General features: G+C 43.3%; 1 protein-coding gene across 6 annotated transcripts in view; it reads left to right on the forward strand.

Annotated features, from left to right (window-relative positions):
* Positions 1-13,489, forward strand: part of ERBB4 (erb-b2 receptor tyrosine kinase 4) — a 640,461-nt gene that overhangs the window by 228,740 nt on the left and 398,232 nt on the right. For all 6 annotated transcript variants that reach the window (XR_013930080.1, XR_013930081.1, XR_013930082.1 and 3 more), the window contains exon 2: positions 10,311-10,462. Coding sequence is in view for 2 of the 6 variants with exons in the window: in XM_080399817.1 (XP_080255943.1) it covers positions 10,311-10,462 (152 nt within the window). In the remaining 4 variants the exon portion in view is untranslated. The remainder of the gene's footprint in view (positions 1-10,310; positions 10,463-13,489) is intronic.

Here is a 13,489-nt window from a genome sequence, read left to right on the forward strand (position 1 = left end):
CTGTTCCCAGTTCCAGTATGTTTTTGCTCCAGATGACGTGTGGCATCCACCTGCGGGCCTGGCCAGCCTGAGCACAGCCCCTACCTCCCCCTGCAACTGCAGCACCGCTCTCCTCATCTACAGTACTTCCAAGTTTAAATAATTACCATTTCAGCTGTCTCACACGAGCTGAATTCTGTCTGCTTGACAGGGTTATCGTGTTGCTTGAGAGCCTGTTATTTTCATCAATGAAAAATAAACTATGCAGTTTCAACTTAATAGACCTATGCATATTGGCTGAAATGGGGTAGTTTCTTTAATCACGTTCTACTGCATTGCACAGTCACCTTGAAGCACTTGGGCAAAGTAGCTCCGAAATGTTGGGTTTGCTTTGCCTGGTTGATTCGGTCACCCAAGCCTCAACACAGCCATCTCAGGCGCTTCCCATGAGATCCTGGTTTTCTTTATTTCCCAAAGGTTTTCCCAGGGACTTTTTGTTTAAGCTTCTCCGCAGTTTTGCCTTGCAGGGTTGCCAGAATTTGTTTTCTCCAAAGCAGTCCATTTCTTTGTGTTTAAATATCATAGTTACTTTAATCATTTTATTAGGTGGCGTGTGGGTTATGTGATAATTACTAATGTAATGTGAGAAAAATTTCTGTGGGAGATCTTGGGAAATACCTTTTTTTTGTTGTTGTTGCAAGTGGCTTGTGCTTACCCTCTAACGATGTGATGGTTGCTGTGTGCTTTAGTGGTGACTAATTAACCGCGCTTACATTAGCAGATACAAAGCACCTGTCCCACCTACCCCCTCTGAGCTGTATCTTTTACATAAACAGTACTTAAATACTAGTAAGTAGGATCTGAGGGCTTGTGCGCATTTTGCAAAGCGTATTTTAAATATTGTATGGGCAGTGAGGACTGCAGTCCTGTTCCCATCGCAGTAGCTGCCAGTGCTCCTGCTGGATTTCTCAAGCTGAGAATCAGGCAGAAGCTTAATGAATGCGCTCCCTTGTGCACACACAAACTCGGTGTGTTTGTACAATGTTAATTAAAATGCATTTAAGTTGAGTGAATGCTTGCAGTATTCAGGGGCCCTGCGGGGAAGGAAAAAACCAGAAAGCAAGGCAGGCAGGCCAAGGCCCCTGGCTGTGGTGGAGCTGCATGTGTCCCAGTGGAGTGACAGGAGCTGCTGGGGAAGACCACCACCACCACAGCACTGTGGCAGTGCTCTGTGCAAGCTGCGCACCCCTGGACCCCCAGGAGAGCGCTGCGGAGGGGGAGGGAGCCCTTCATGTCCCCAGCAAAGCAGCCTGGTTTGTGAGCTGGGAAATGATTTTGGGTCAGCCTCGCAGCAGACGTTACTGGCATCCCTTGCTAAATTGGTCTGTGCTGAAGACTCACACAAAACCCCAGCCTAAGTGCATAGCTCCCCTTTGCTCCCCCCGCTCACACCCATGTATGTATTCACCTGGTGCTCGTGGTCTGTGCTCTATTATCTTCCTCCCACTCCTTCTTTTGGTATTGAAAAAGCAACCCAAATCCTTCCCGCTGCTGAGACCTGTAGAGATTTCCATCGCTTTGTCCTGGTAGGGAGCCAGCATACACTGTGATGCAGCGATGGAAGGCAACAGGTTACACGAGCCATTGCTGTTGTGCTGGAGTGGGACTTGGGAAGGGTGAGGGTTGGAAAGCAGGGAGAGCAGAATCTGCAAACTCTTGGGCCTTCAGCTTGGCTTGCCAATTTAGCTGCCCAAGAACATGCGGCCTTGTATTATCACAACCATTTACCTGCAGACTACTAATCTCAGAAGGCATTGGTGATAATCTATTCTTTGGTACTGCAGGGAAGGATTTTGGTTCTTGGCATTAAGAGTTAGATTCACCAGCTTAATTTTGGGTGCTGCGCTCAAGTGTCTGAACCGGAGGCTAGTGCAGGTGTGGGTAGTCTGTAACAGTTTTCGAAAACAGGGAGAGCGGTTCCTCCACGTGATGGTTCAGAGCAACAGCAACATTTGCGTGGACTAACTTGCACTCTGGAGTGGTATTGAATTTCCTCGGGGAGGAAAAGTAGGTCAGTTGGAAGAGGGATGCTGGTGATATTCTTGATCATACTGGGAGATCCAGTAAGGAGCTTAGACTGGAAACTTGGAAAAAGAGGAAGTTCCTACTGGTGCTCAGAAGTTGGAGGGTAGAGGAGATGGGCGTTGTATTTCAGAACTATTTGAAAACCTTTTCACTGTCTCAAAATGAGGCCTTACCTGACCTGAGCCGGGTGCTGGAAGCAGAGAGCTCTCAAATGTTTCTTAGATAATGTCTATTAATTACTTGTTTAGGTTACGTACTTCATGGGGAACTAAACCACAAGTGTTGAAGACTTTTCAATAAAGTTATTTTTTGCATCCTGCATCCAGTAGGAAAATTCCACACTCCTTAGCTACCATGCTGCATAAGTGGCCATAAAAGAAATCTTAAATTTTAAATGCTCTTCTGTCACAACTTGCGTGCTGGTAATTTGCCAGTCTGACCACTGGAACCCACAGGCGCCTCCTCGGAGCTGTCCTGATGGGGCTGGCGGAGAGTAGCATGGGGCCACGTGTCACCCGCATGTCACCTCCATCCCTCGGGTTCCTCGCCAGCTTGGAGGCTTATCCTCTGCCTCCTTGTCGAAGCGAGTGCTTCCAGATTCACAGCAAGACCTCAAGGAGAGCCAGATGATAGAGCAGATGGCAGATGACTAATTTGGCAAAGTTAGATGAGTGGAAATTGTTTGCTTTAATTGCTTGTCAAGTCCAGTACCTACATTATAGTTAAGAAGCAACTATTTACCCTCAAAATAGAACAAAATGAGGAAAGAAAGTGTGAGTGTGTGTGTCTGTGAAGAATAAGGAGAAAAAAGGAAGGAGAAGTACCTAGAGAAAATAATTTGGTACAAAGGCCTAAGGGAGAAGAACTGATCCTAAAGCTTCTTGTATTAATTGCTTTTTTTTAGTGGTAGCTGTGTGATACAGGTCCTGCAGTACGTTTTTCCCATGTTGTCCTTTCCAATTCCTGTATCATAATACATATGTGATGAAACTAAAAAAGAAACAATGTTGGAAATACTGCCATAAAGCAAGGAGATGACAATGGCTTGACATGGTCGGCACATGCAATTATCCTTGAAATGTCACAACATAAATCCTGTCAACATTTTGATGCTGGTTTTGGTTGCTATGAACAGGAGTGCTACATCGGTAAAATATGCTGTGTAGCACCCACCAAACAGATTTTGGAGAGCTCAATGCAAGGAGAGGGTGCTATCAGCTCAGGAAAGTGTTATCACACATAACTGATCCTTCTTGATGAAGTTACAATCACTGTCAGTCTTTCCTGTCTTTACTGTGCCTATTTGTGTCCCTGTTCATATAATTGGGAAAGAGCTTCCCTTAGCAGGTGGTACCTGATCAGCCTCTACTGGAGGTGGGACCACCCTGATAACGCACATCCCTGTGATTTTTCTGGAAATGCTAGAAAGCTTTTACAATGGTTTATGAATTGATATTTGGGAGTTAAGTGAGCGAATTTCAGGAAATTCATGCTTTTGGACCCTGGTGCTATCAATCCAGGGACCTCTTCTCCATGCAAAGGGAAGAAAGGCTATAAAAGTGTTTCAGACTGTCCTTTTAGCATTGCAGATTAAAGTCAGGATGAAAAATTATAAGGATTTGTTTGTTTGTTTGTTTGACTTTATTTAGCAGTTGTGGAGAGCTTAATGTGGAAATCAAAATAACTAATAGCACTCCCAGGCTTGTGTTTCTGGGCCATTTGCATGCAGGTAGAAGGGGATAAAGCTGTGATGGTGTTGCTCACAGGCACTGTGGGCCAGCCTGTACTGTGTCACCTCATACCAGTGACACACTGATAGACTGAACAGTGGCTGAATGGCAATGCCAAGCTTCTCCTCTCATGGCCACACAGCTGTCCAGGGGTTCATGGCAGTCAGGCTGATTGCATGCAGCTCGATTCAAATGGGATGATAATTTTCTAGCATAGAGCAGACCTCACGGAAGGAAAACACTTGTGCCAGCTGAGCTTTTAATTAACAGTACTGAGAAGATTATGCTCCCCTTCGTTACAGTCTCTCACCTAGGGAAAGCAAGCCTCTAATTTTAAAACACTCTCCAAAACCACTGGGTTTACAGAAAAACGGCTGGTGACCTCAAGGAGTATTTTGCCTTTTCCCAGGAGACACTTGCAAGGCTGTAAGTGCAGGCGGTCCATCCCTTCATTAGGACGTGCATAATTGCAAGAAAATTCAGTGGTTTTGCAGCTCAATCAAGGAGAGCTGTAAAATAATAATGAAAGGATTAAAAGTGTGTTTACTCCTTCTTCTGTGTGCATACATGACAGGGTGCCCAGGTTGTTGCTGAGAGCGTGGAGCATAATGAAATGAATGGGGATTGCTGTGCATTGCTGGTAATTAGTTGTTCCTAAAGGGGCTCGAGTTATTTCCCCCCCATCTGGGGGTCTTAACAAATTGCCATGAGTGTTTGCAATTATTAATAAAGAGTTACATTAGCTGCCTTTCAAGAAACCCTGATGATGGTGCTGTCTGTAAAAATACAGCTAATTAAGTAAATAAGTGGGAAGTAAGGGAAAATAACACGTTAGAAAGAGATGCAGACTGTTGTTGGTCTCATCCTGTCTGGGATGAAGGAATGTGTAATTCTCTTTCATAAAAGTTCTCCTGAAAACAGCGAGTCCAAGAACTTAAGCCTCCTCTAGTGTTTTTGGTTCACTTGACAAACCGATTGACAGAGGGAGGTTGTGCTGCGTTCAGGTGGAGGCTGGTGTGGGACAAACACGCTGTTCTCCCACGTCTTTGCCAAAGTGATAATAATACATGTTTTATGATTCAAAAGAATGCATCCAGATGCTCGAGATAACTCCCTTGGAGTTGGCAAAAAGGATGCCTCATCGCTGCTTGTCTGAATGTGCTTTAGGAGATGAGTGGGACACCGATCCTTCAGGTGGGGGTGCCCACGCCAGAGATGATGGAATTCACTCTTCCTGAGCAACTCTATATGTAGGCAGATCTGGAGAGGGGGTAAATAAGATATGAAACAAGTTGACCTCCTTCCAAAAGTTACTTAATTGAGCTGGGAGAATTATAAAATCTGTTAGTATTACAAGAAACAGAACTAGATGGAGTCAAATGTGATTTCTTAATGTAATGTATAGATTTGTCATCAACAGAGCAGAGCAAAATAATGGCCTAAAAAGCAGAAGCTAAAGGACATTTTTAAATGCCTCCATTATTTGTTACCTTTGAGTGAGCATCCGAATGATTTGGTTTTGTTATGAAAAAAAAAAAAAAAAAAAGTCAATGGGAAATTAATTTCCAAGTCATGTGCATAAATATTGATGAAAATTGTAAATTCAATTCAATACAGACAATTATTACTGCTGTAATTGGGGCCATTAGGAGCTGAATCTCTTCTCTGTCACTTTAGGTAGCTGGTACTAAGTAAACAACTGAATGTGAGCTGTGAATGTGTGAGTAATGCCTGAAATCTGCTTTTGTGATGGCCAAGCAGCGCTCTGCCCCAGCACCCACCCCAAATCACCCACGTTTGGGGTGTAGATGAGAAACACCATCAGGCTGGCAGCCTGGCTGGTCACCATCACCACTGGTTTGGGGCTTTCCAGGTGGGAAGGTGATGTCTTTCAGCTTTGGGATAACATTAGTGGTGCGTGTCTCTGGTCATGTACACGTATGTACTGTGAGACTTGTTGGAGAATATGGAAAGAGAGGGAGTGGCCAAGCATGTGTTGTGGAGAGGTTTGTTTGAGAGCTTCATGGCACACTGGTAACCTGGTACAGGCTGTCAGTCACCAGCTCACTGGGGTTTCCATCGCCAGGGAAAATGTAAGGGCATGTCAGATTTTCCTGGGTGTGCACTCAAATGGCACTGAAGGGTTTCCCTCCTTGAGATGCTTCTGTAAGACCTTCTGAGCAAGTCAGGAGTATACGTGCTCGGAGGTGCTCAACAGGGACAGAAGCTGCAGACTGGAAGCAGATCTTAAGCTGCTATTATTTTGACCTCTACCAGAGGCAGGGGAATTAGTATTTTTTATTAACCAGGAGAGGTTCTGCTGCGGGGACTGCTTTTATGGTACCATCTTTATTTCTTGCTGCTCATCAGTTTCTGGGGCTAACGTAACATGTCTAACAACATACAACAAAGTGCTTTGAAGAGAGTTTATGAAATATAGATTATGGTAGTTTTGCATGGCATGAAAAGGAAATACATTTTGTTGTGCTCATGTTTATGCCTATATACAGCCGGAGTATCCCTGAAAAATATGTATTAATTTGGCATTTAATTTTAAAGAGCTGCTGAAACACATAGATGCCTTTTGCTGTTCCAAGAGATGATCAGGAGAGTGAGGGGGATATGTTTGTGCCTTGTGAACAGAGGGATGGGGGATCCCATGTGACTTCTGCTCATCTCCTGCCTTACATGCGGTTACTTTAGTGCTGCTTAACTATTTTGGCAAATCGGACCCAGAATGATTATTTTTGCCCTGGAAAAATATCTGGTGGGAATTATCTCTTGTGGCTCAAGATGGGGGGATAAAACTTACTGTTAACTGCTAGTTCACAGCCTGCTTTCTGGCCTGTGTCCCTCCTAGGTTTGGATCCTTGGAATGTGTGGGCAAGCAGAAGCACCTTGTACATGGCAGAAGTGTCTTTTTACCCTATTAGTTGTATTTTGCCTTAAAAGAATGCCAACAGCATATCTAATCTCACAGTTTTAAAGGACTCCCACCGAAGGATGGAGGTATTGTCCCAGCTCTATCCTCCTGCAAGTGACAGTCGATCTAATCTGCTTTTCTTAAATACTTCCATAGTTTTCTTTTTTGTATTTTGAATCTGACATAATTATGATATGCATCAAAAGTGTGTGTTTAAAACCCATGCTGTAAAGCTGAGGCACAGACAGATTAATGGCTTATTATAATAACGGATTATTTAAGATCTGTGGTTTTACCCACATTCACTTTGGGAATTCAACTCATTCTGCAGGTCAGGGCTCTCTGCTGCTCCAGGTACTGTTTCTGCATCAGCTGCACTGCTGGTAGGGTACTGATGGCAAAAAATCTCTGCTGCTGCACCCCCTGATTGATGTAGGGTAGTCTCACTTTCACTATATAACTTAATTTGAGGCAATCTGTAACCAATTTTTTTTTGTTGTTTTGTTTTGCTGAGGGCGGGTGACCTGTCAGGACAGTACAGATCTGCAAAAGCTGAGCCAGGCCACGCAGTGGTTTGGAGGATTGATGCTGGGCCATGACTCCCCCTGATTTCCTAGATTATGTGGTAGAGCAGGCTGGGAAGAGCTGGGTTGCACGGACCTTTTGCCACATATCAGGCAGGCAGCAGAGGCCCAGGTGTGAGCTGGAACTAGATGTTTTGTGTAACGGAGGACCTGAGGGGATTTCTTTTTTATAAGACAGAAATTAAATGCTTGGAATTCCTATGAGGTAAATGTAAATGATCAAGGTGATTTCTCCTAAATTTGCTTTTAAGATTTAATTTATCTGAAGAAATTGTTTGCCATAGCACTATCAAAAGCTGGGAGTTATTGCAGTAGTTTGGTTGTACAAAATTAATCTCACTTGAATAGAACTTGCAGCCCTGGTTTACATCTGGGCCAGCTTCACCTCCACTGAATCCTTTTGCAAGAAAAGGCTCCAGGTGTTCTGCTTCCTTACGGCAACAAAAAGCTGAATTAGCTTTCAGGAAACGTTTAATGGACGTACAACATGAAATATCAGTGTTGCAGTATACAGCTTTATTAGCTGAGCTGCTGCAATTGTTTTGTGAGCTATGTTGATCCTTAGCACCAATTGCAAAATGGAACAGAAATTATTTATTAGTCCTCGGGAGCCCTAAGACAGAATAATACTTATACGGCTGGAAACACAGTCAATCTTGTTGTTATAGATACTGCTGCATTTACAGAAGAAGCAAACAAACTGGTTTTCGTAATTGGTAGCATATGTTTTTAGAAGTCTTCTGGCAGGGGCAGGTGTGTGTTTCCCTGAATGGTGGAGATGCTTTTTTGGAATAAAACTCTAAATATGAGCTAACACAGGGCTTTTTCATTTAAAAAAGAAAGGTGTGCCATCCCCTAGCAGCAGTGGTTAATCCTTCCAGGTGTTCCCAGGCAGCAGAGCTACATCAGTCCCAGTGGGACCACATCTTTCTATCTTGGGAAACCCCAAAACTGGCTATTAAAAATATTATAAGTAAAATCTTGTTTAGTTATGTTTTATTCTAATTTGTAAGGTTTTACGAGAAAAAATTCAAGATGGGGATGTTCGTGCTTAGAATTAAACATTGCAGTGAGGTGGTAGTTTTTATTTTAAAACATGAGCAAACCAACCAGTTTTGTTTTTCTACTACACATTATAATGAAAATATGTCAAATACTGCAAGTTTTAAAACTTATGAGGACTCTGAACTTTTACCAGGTCATAGAAAGAAATAATAAAAACAATAAATTACGTTGCTTACAATATTTCCTGTGGTAACAAGACCAAATGTGTATTTGGAAAAGCTGTCCTGTGCAGCATCTGTTCAGCTTTGGTCCATGCTTGTTAGCCACTGGAAACACAACCCCCCCAAAACGATCTGATAAAACCTTCCTCCTGTGAATAGCTTGCCATGAGACCAGCCCCTGCTCTCCTTCTGCAGTGAGGAGTGCCAGTTCAGGACAAACAGATTTCTGCTGCGATTTTTAGGGCAGAGGGAGTTTCCTTGGGAGAAAACTTTGAGCAGTTCCTGGGTTTCTGGCTGCCTCCTGAAGCCCTTTGCCAAGAGGCTGCTTGAAGTTCGAATTGCCCTGGCACAATTGCCCTTGCTTCGCAGTGGAGACACTGCAGCAGAGAACAGTGATAAGAATTGTTCCATTTCTATTAAATGGGAAAAAAAAGTGTGGGGTGGGGTGGGTGATGTAGTGAGTAAACAGTCAGTAATAGTAGTACTCAAAAACCTAATTATTTCTGATGCTTATGAAAAGGACCTGCATCATTCAAGAGAGCATATTTTAGCCAATTTTACTGATTATGCCTCCAGTCATGGAGAGTTTTGTTTGTATTGATCTAATCCAGGAGTGGGAATGGCTCCAGAAATGCTATTCTGGTCTGGCTTGTGTTTAGCATAATATAATGCCCATTTCAAAAGTTTGGATATATTCAGATTAATTTGATCACAAATAAGAACAACCCACAAGCTGTTGGTAAAGAGGAAAAGTAAGTGCACACTCAAAAAAAAAGAAAAGCCCAGCCCCACAGTTGACCATTTAGGTAGGTAGCATTGCTGTCCTGACAGGCAGAAAACTGTGAAAAACTGCTGTTGTAACATGCTGCTTCTGTGTTTCTTTCCCCACATTCAATTTTGTCATTGCTGGATGCATGTGAGCTAGGAGACTGAGCTGAGCTGTGATTCTACAGTTGCTTTGAACTGGACTCCAAAACTTGTTAGAACAGATTACTATAATATTAAAGAGCATTTTCTGAAAACTAACTGTATTAGGATGGTGTTTCCTAACTCATCTGACACATCTCCATTGTACGTTCAACCTGGTGACTTGTACAAAGACAGTATGGGTTTTTTGCTATTGTCTTTTCCCTATTTAATTGCATAAAGCTGGGAAGAGCTGGGGTCTTAAGGAAAGTGATGGGGAAAACATTTGGTATAAGCCTTCTGGCCAGGTTGGTCTTGGCTTGTCCAACAGACTATTCTGAGCATCAGTTGATAGGGGAAAATCTTGGATTACCCAGGTCAGCTTGGAAGCACAGGTCTCTACAGCCTTACATCCTTTAGTCTGTGAGTGGAGTATCTCTGTTCAGTGTCTGATTCTGTTATTGTCAGAACTAGTAAGGACTTTGCTGGGACCTGGGTTTGGCCCTTTAGGTGTTGTGATCAACTAGTTTTGTATTTTTCCTGCATTTCTGCATTTTCAGCCTTTCTGCATTTGGTGGTAAATACCAGCACTTCATCCCATTTGGTGAAATGCGTTTAAGTTGCTGAAACAATCATGGACCATATTCGTACTTTCCTATCTCTACTGCTGGTATTCAAGTAACTTGTGCTGTGGGTTTTGGTTTGGTTGGTGGGTTTTTTTGGTTTTGCTGGTTGTTTTTTTTTCCCCCCAGAACCCAAACTGTGAATATGGTTTTTGTTACAATTACCTGCATCCCTGTATACAAACTTTTCCTTCTCTGCTCCTCTGCCCCTCTTTCACACATATCCTAATAGTTTGTTCTGTGGTTTCTTGCAGTGTGTGCTGGCACCGAGAACAAGCTGAGCTCCCTCTCTGACCTGGAGCAGCAGTATCGGGCCCTGCGCAAGTACTATGAGAACTGCGAGGTAGTTATGGGCAACCTGGAAATCACCAGCATTGAGCACAACCGAGACCTCTCCTTCCTGCGGGTAAGCGATCTTCTTTTTTCTTTCCCTCCATCTTCTGTGTTTAAGAGAGTAGCTACAGGTGCTGAGCTGGAGAGGGGCAAGTATCTCTCCCACCAGCTTCACTGCAATATAAGAGGATAATAAAATGCCACAGATGGGCAGAGAACAAGAGCAATGTCATTGCTGTGACAGATGCTCTGAGTAAGTGTCATTTAGATTTATCCTGGACTCGGGGGAGAAAGCCATGTCACTGTGCAGAAAGGTGACACCTTGCAGGTCTGTCTCACCGTGTGTTGCCAGCAGGTATGGAGCAGGTAAGGCAGGGTATAGGGAGGTCAGAGAGTCATGCAGATAAGCACTGGAGCCTTGGAGAAGCTAAACCTAACAAAATGCTGTATATGGACTGATTGATAGACTAAGCAAGAGAAGAACTCTGGCAGTATTGGTGGAGCATTTAAGAAAAAGGAAAAGAAAAGCGTGATTGCTGAATGTGCATAAACCCCTCTTTGTGTATGAGCCTGGAGTTACAAGCCTAATTGAATCTCCAGCATGCAGGGGAAGTTTGTGATAGATGAAGGCTGTCCTGCCTCTGTGGAGCCTGGGTTGTGTGCTCCCTTGGCCCTCCTTACATCCAATTTTGAGTAAATATTGCGCTTTTGGGTTTGTGAAGGAACATTTCAGTGTGGTTTGTATGTTCTCTGTTAATGTGCTAGCAACCACGAGGAAGGAGAGGTGCTGAATTAGAAGAATTGAAGCTCATTGTTACTTGGCATTTCAAAACCCATTATGTTTGAAGAAATATCTGAGTAAAGGAGTGATCCAGTGCACTCAGGAGGGCGTTTGAGGGTGCTGCAGATTATGTGGCTGCAACATGGAAGAAACTGGTATGTAGGTATGAGTACCACAGTAGAAAAGGCAGCCTGTGGCAGTGGGGTTGCAGCCTGTGCTGATCATGCTCTCCAATACCAGAAGACAAGCCGTGACACAGATAAAGGTTTACACTGCTTGTATCTTATGGTATTGCTCACGTATGCTTCCGCAAGTGCTGAGGTCATGTTTCAAGATGCGTGTCTGTATGTAACTGGCATTTTCATAAAAAGCACGTAGCAGGAGTGGTGAAGTTTAAAGCTGGCAGCAGGAAGAGGGTGGCAGAACTCAGCCCCAGCAGGTTGTGTTACACTCAGTCATTCAGTTTGCTGGGTCTTGGGTGAACCTAGTGCTCAATTTCAGTTTGTAAAAATGTGAACTTTCCTTTACTGGTTCTAACAAAGGCAAAGCTGATGCTCCAACAGCATGTTTACCTTTGCTTCACATTAAATTTGTCGGGGATTTCACAGGATTTCCACTCTATACGCAGGCCTATATTTACTCAAAGCCTAAATCAGGCTGCTAAAATATCTGCAAGCAAAATTCAGCTACCAGATACGTTTGGAGTAAAGTTTGGGGTGCTAATTGCTCAGGCTAACAGGTTGCCTGTTAATTTGAGCGACGAATGCCTAGGAAGTAAATGCTATCAATACATTTCACAGTTGTGACAGGTGGGGAGAACACATATGCTTGTGCTCTGAAATAGATATAGCCTTGGTGCAGCTGGACTAATGTTTCCCACCGTGTTAGACAGGCAGCAGATAGATACCCCCTGTGAGGGCAGGATCCTCGCACTGATTCCAGGCATCGCTGGAGTTTCAGATGCCTCCTGAAACCCCTGACTGGGCCGTTGTGCGTGGCTTGAATTCATCACAGATGGTTCTTCTGCTTTGGCTTTCCTTCCTTCTTATGCTGCTTGCTGGTAGGTAAGGAAAGCAAATTATTTGGAAATTAGGGAATTAACGTTCCTTGCGGAGAGTGGCCATAAGCAGAGTAAAATATTGGTGGAAAGTAGGCGGTAACATCGGCAAATGAGAGCAAGGAAGAAGGACCCTGCATAGTAATTGAAGGTGGTTTGGTCGCTTGTGCTTTTTGGTGACAGCCACTATTGCTTTTTTATTGGTTTTATTACTTCTTTTACTTGTGTCTGCCCTCTCACAGTTGTCTTATCAAAAGCCAGAACTGAAAACAAACCCCAGCAAACTGGAAGTCTAGTTAATATGACAAATTGTAGTCACTAAAATAGAAGACCAAGCAGAGGAGAACATGTTCTTGGGGAAGCAAATAAATAAATAAATGTTGGCATATTTATGCCGATAATTTGACATTCATTAGTTAGACAGTATCACTTGTTTTATCACTTTAAAAATGGTTTTAGTGGCCAAATGAAGGTGGCAGATGGGAGACAGCTAAAAGAAAGGATGTTTGTCTCTCTCAGACTTAAATGTGGTGAACTTGTCATGCAAGATGATGCTCCTCCAGCCTGCTCCAGTTTTCCTTAGTCTCTGTGCAATAACTGCCCCCTTCCTCTGCCAAATAGATTTCAGGTAGGTAGTTGATGCACCCCTGGGTTATCTGTATTTCCAGCTAATGAGTACCGTTGCTTTGTGTGCCCGCCTGCCTTCTTGTTAGTGCTCAGCTTAGCTGGGCAGCCTCCCACTCCAGGACAGAGGGAAGACCTAGTGATCTAGGCATGCTGAGCCTTTTTATCATGCAATAATAAACGAATACCATAAATGAATTGAAGTGAAAAAACCCCATAATTTCATTTACCCTGCAGAGGAACATTAAAAGATCAGCATCTCATCTCTCATATTTATTTAGACATTTATTCCCTAAGTAGATTTGCTTTATGTCTATGAGTTAGCTCTCTTGGATATCTGCTGATTAAGACTAAATAGGGCTGTGTGTCACCTGAATGAAGTGCTCAACCACTTAAACTTCTGGGCCTGCAAGCAATTGCATGGCTTTGAGATCACGAGCAGCTTCATTTTTGTAAGAAGGGATTGCACATACCAGTGTTTTTTTTTTCCTAGCGTTCTTCTGTATGCAGAACAGGAGTACACATCTTCTGTTTTCATTTTATGTATTTTATTTTTGCTTCTGGTTGTGTTGTAGTCTTGGTATTGCTGGGTGTTGTGGGTGGCCGAAACAAGGGTGAGCAATTGCAATATGAAGTTG

Source organism: Falco punctatus (genome assembly GCF_963210335.1).
Source record: "Falco punctatus genome assembly, chromosome: 8".
Classification (NCBI taxonomy): Eukaryota; Metazoa; Chordata; class Aves; order Falconiformes; family Falconidae; genus Falco; species Falco punctatus.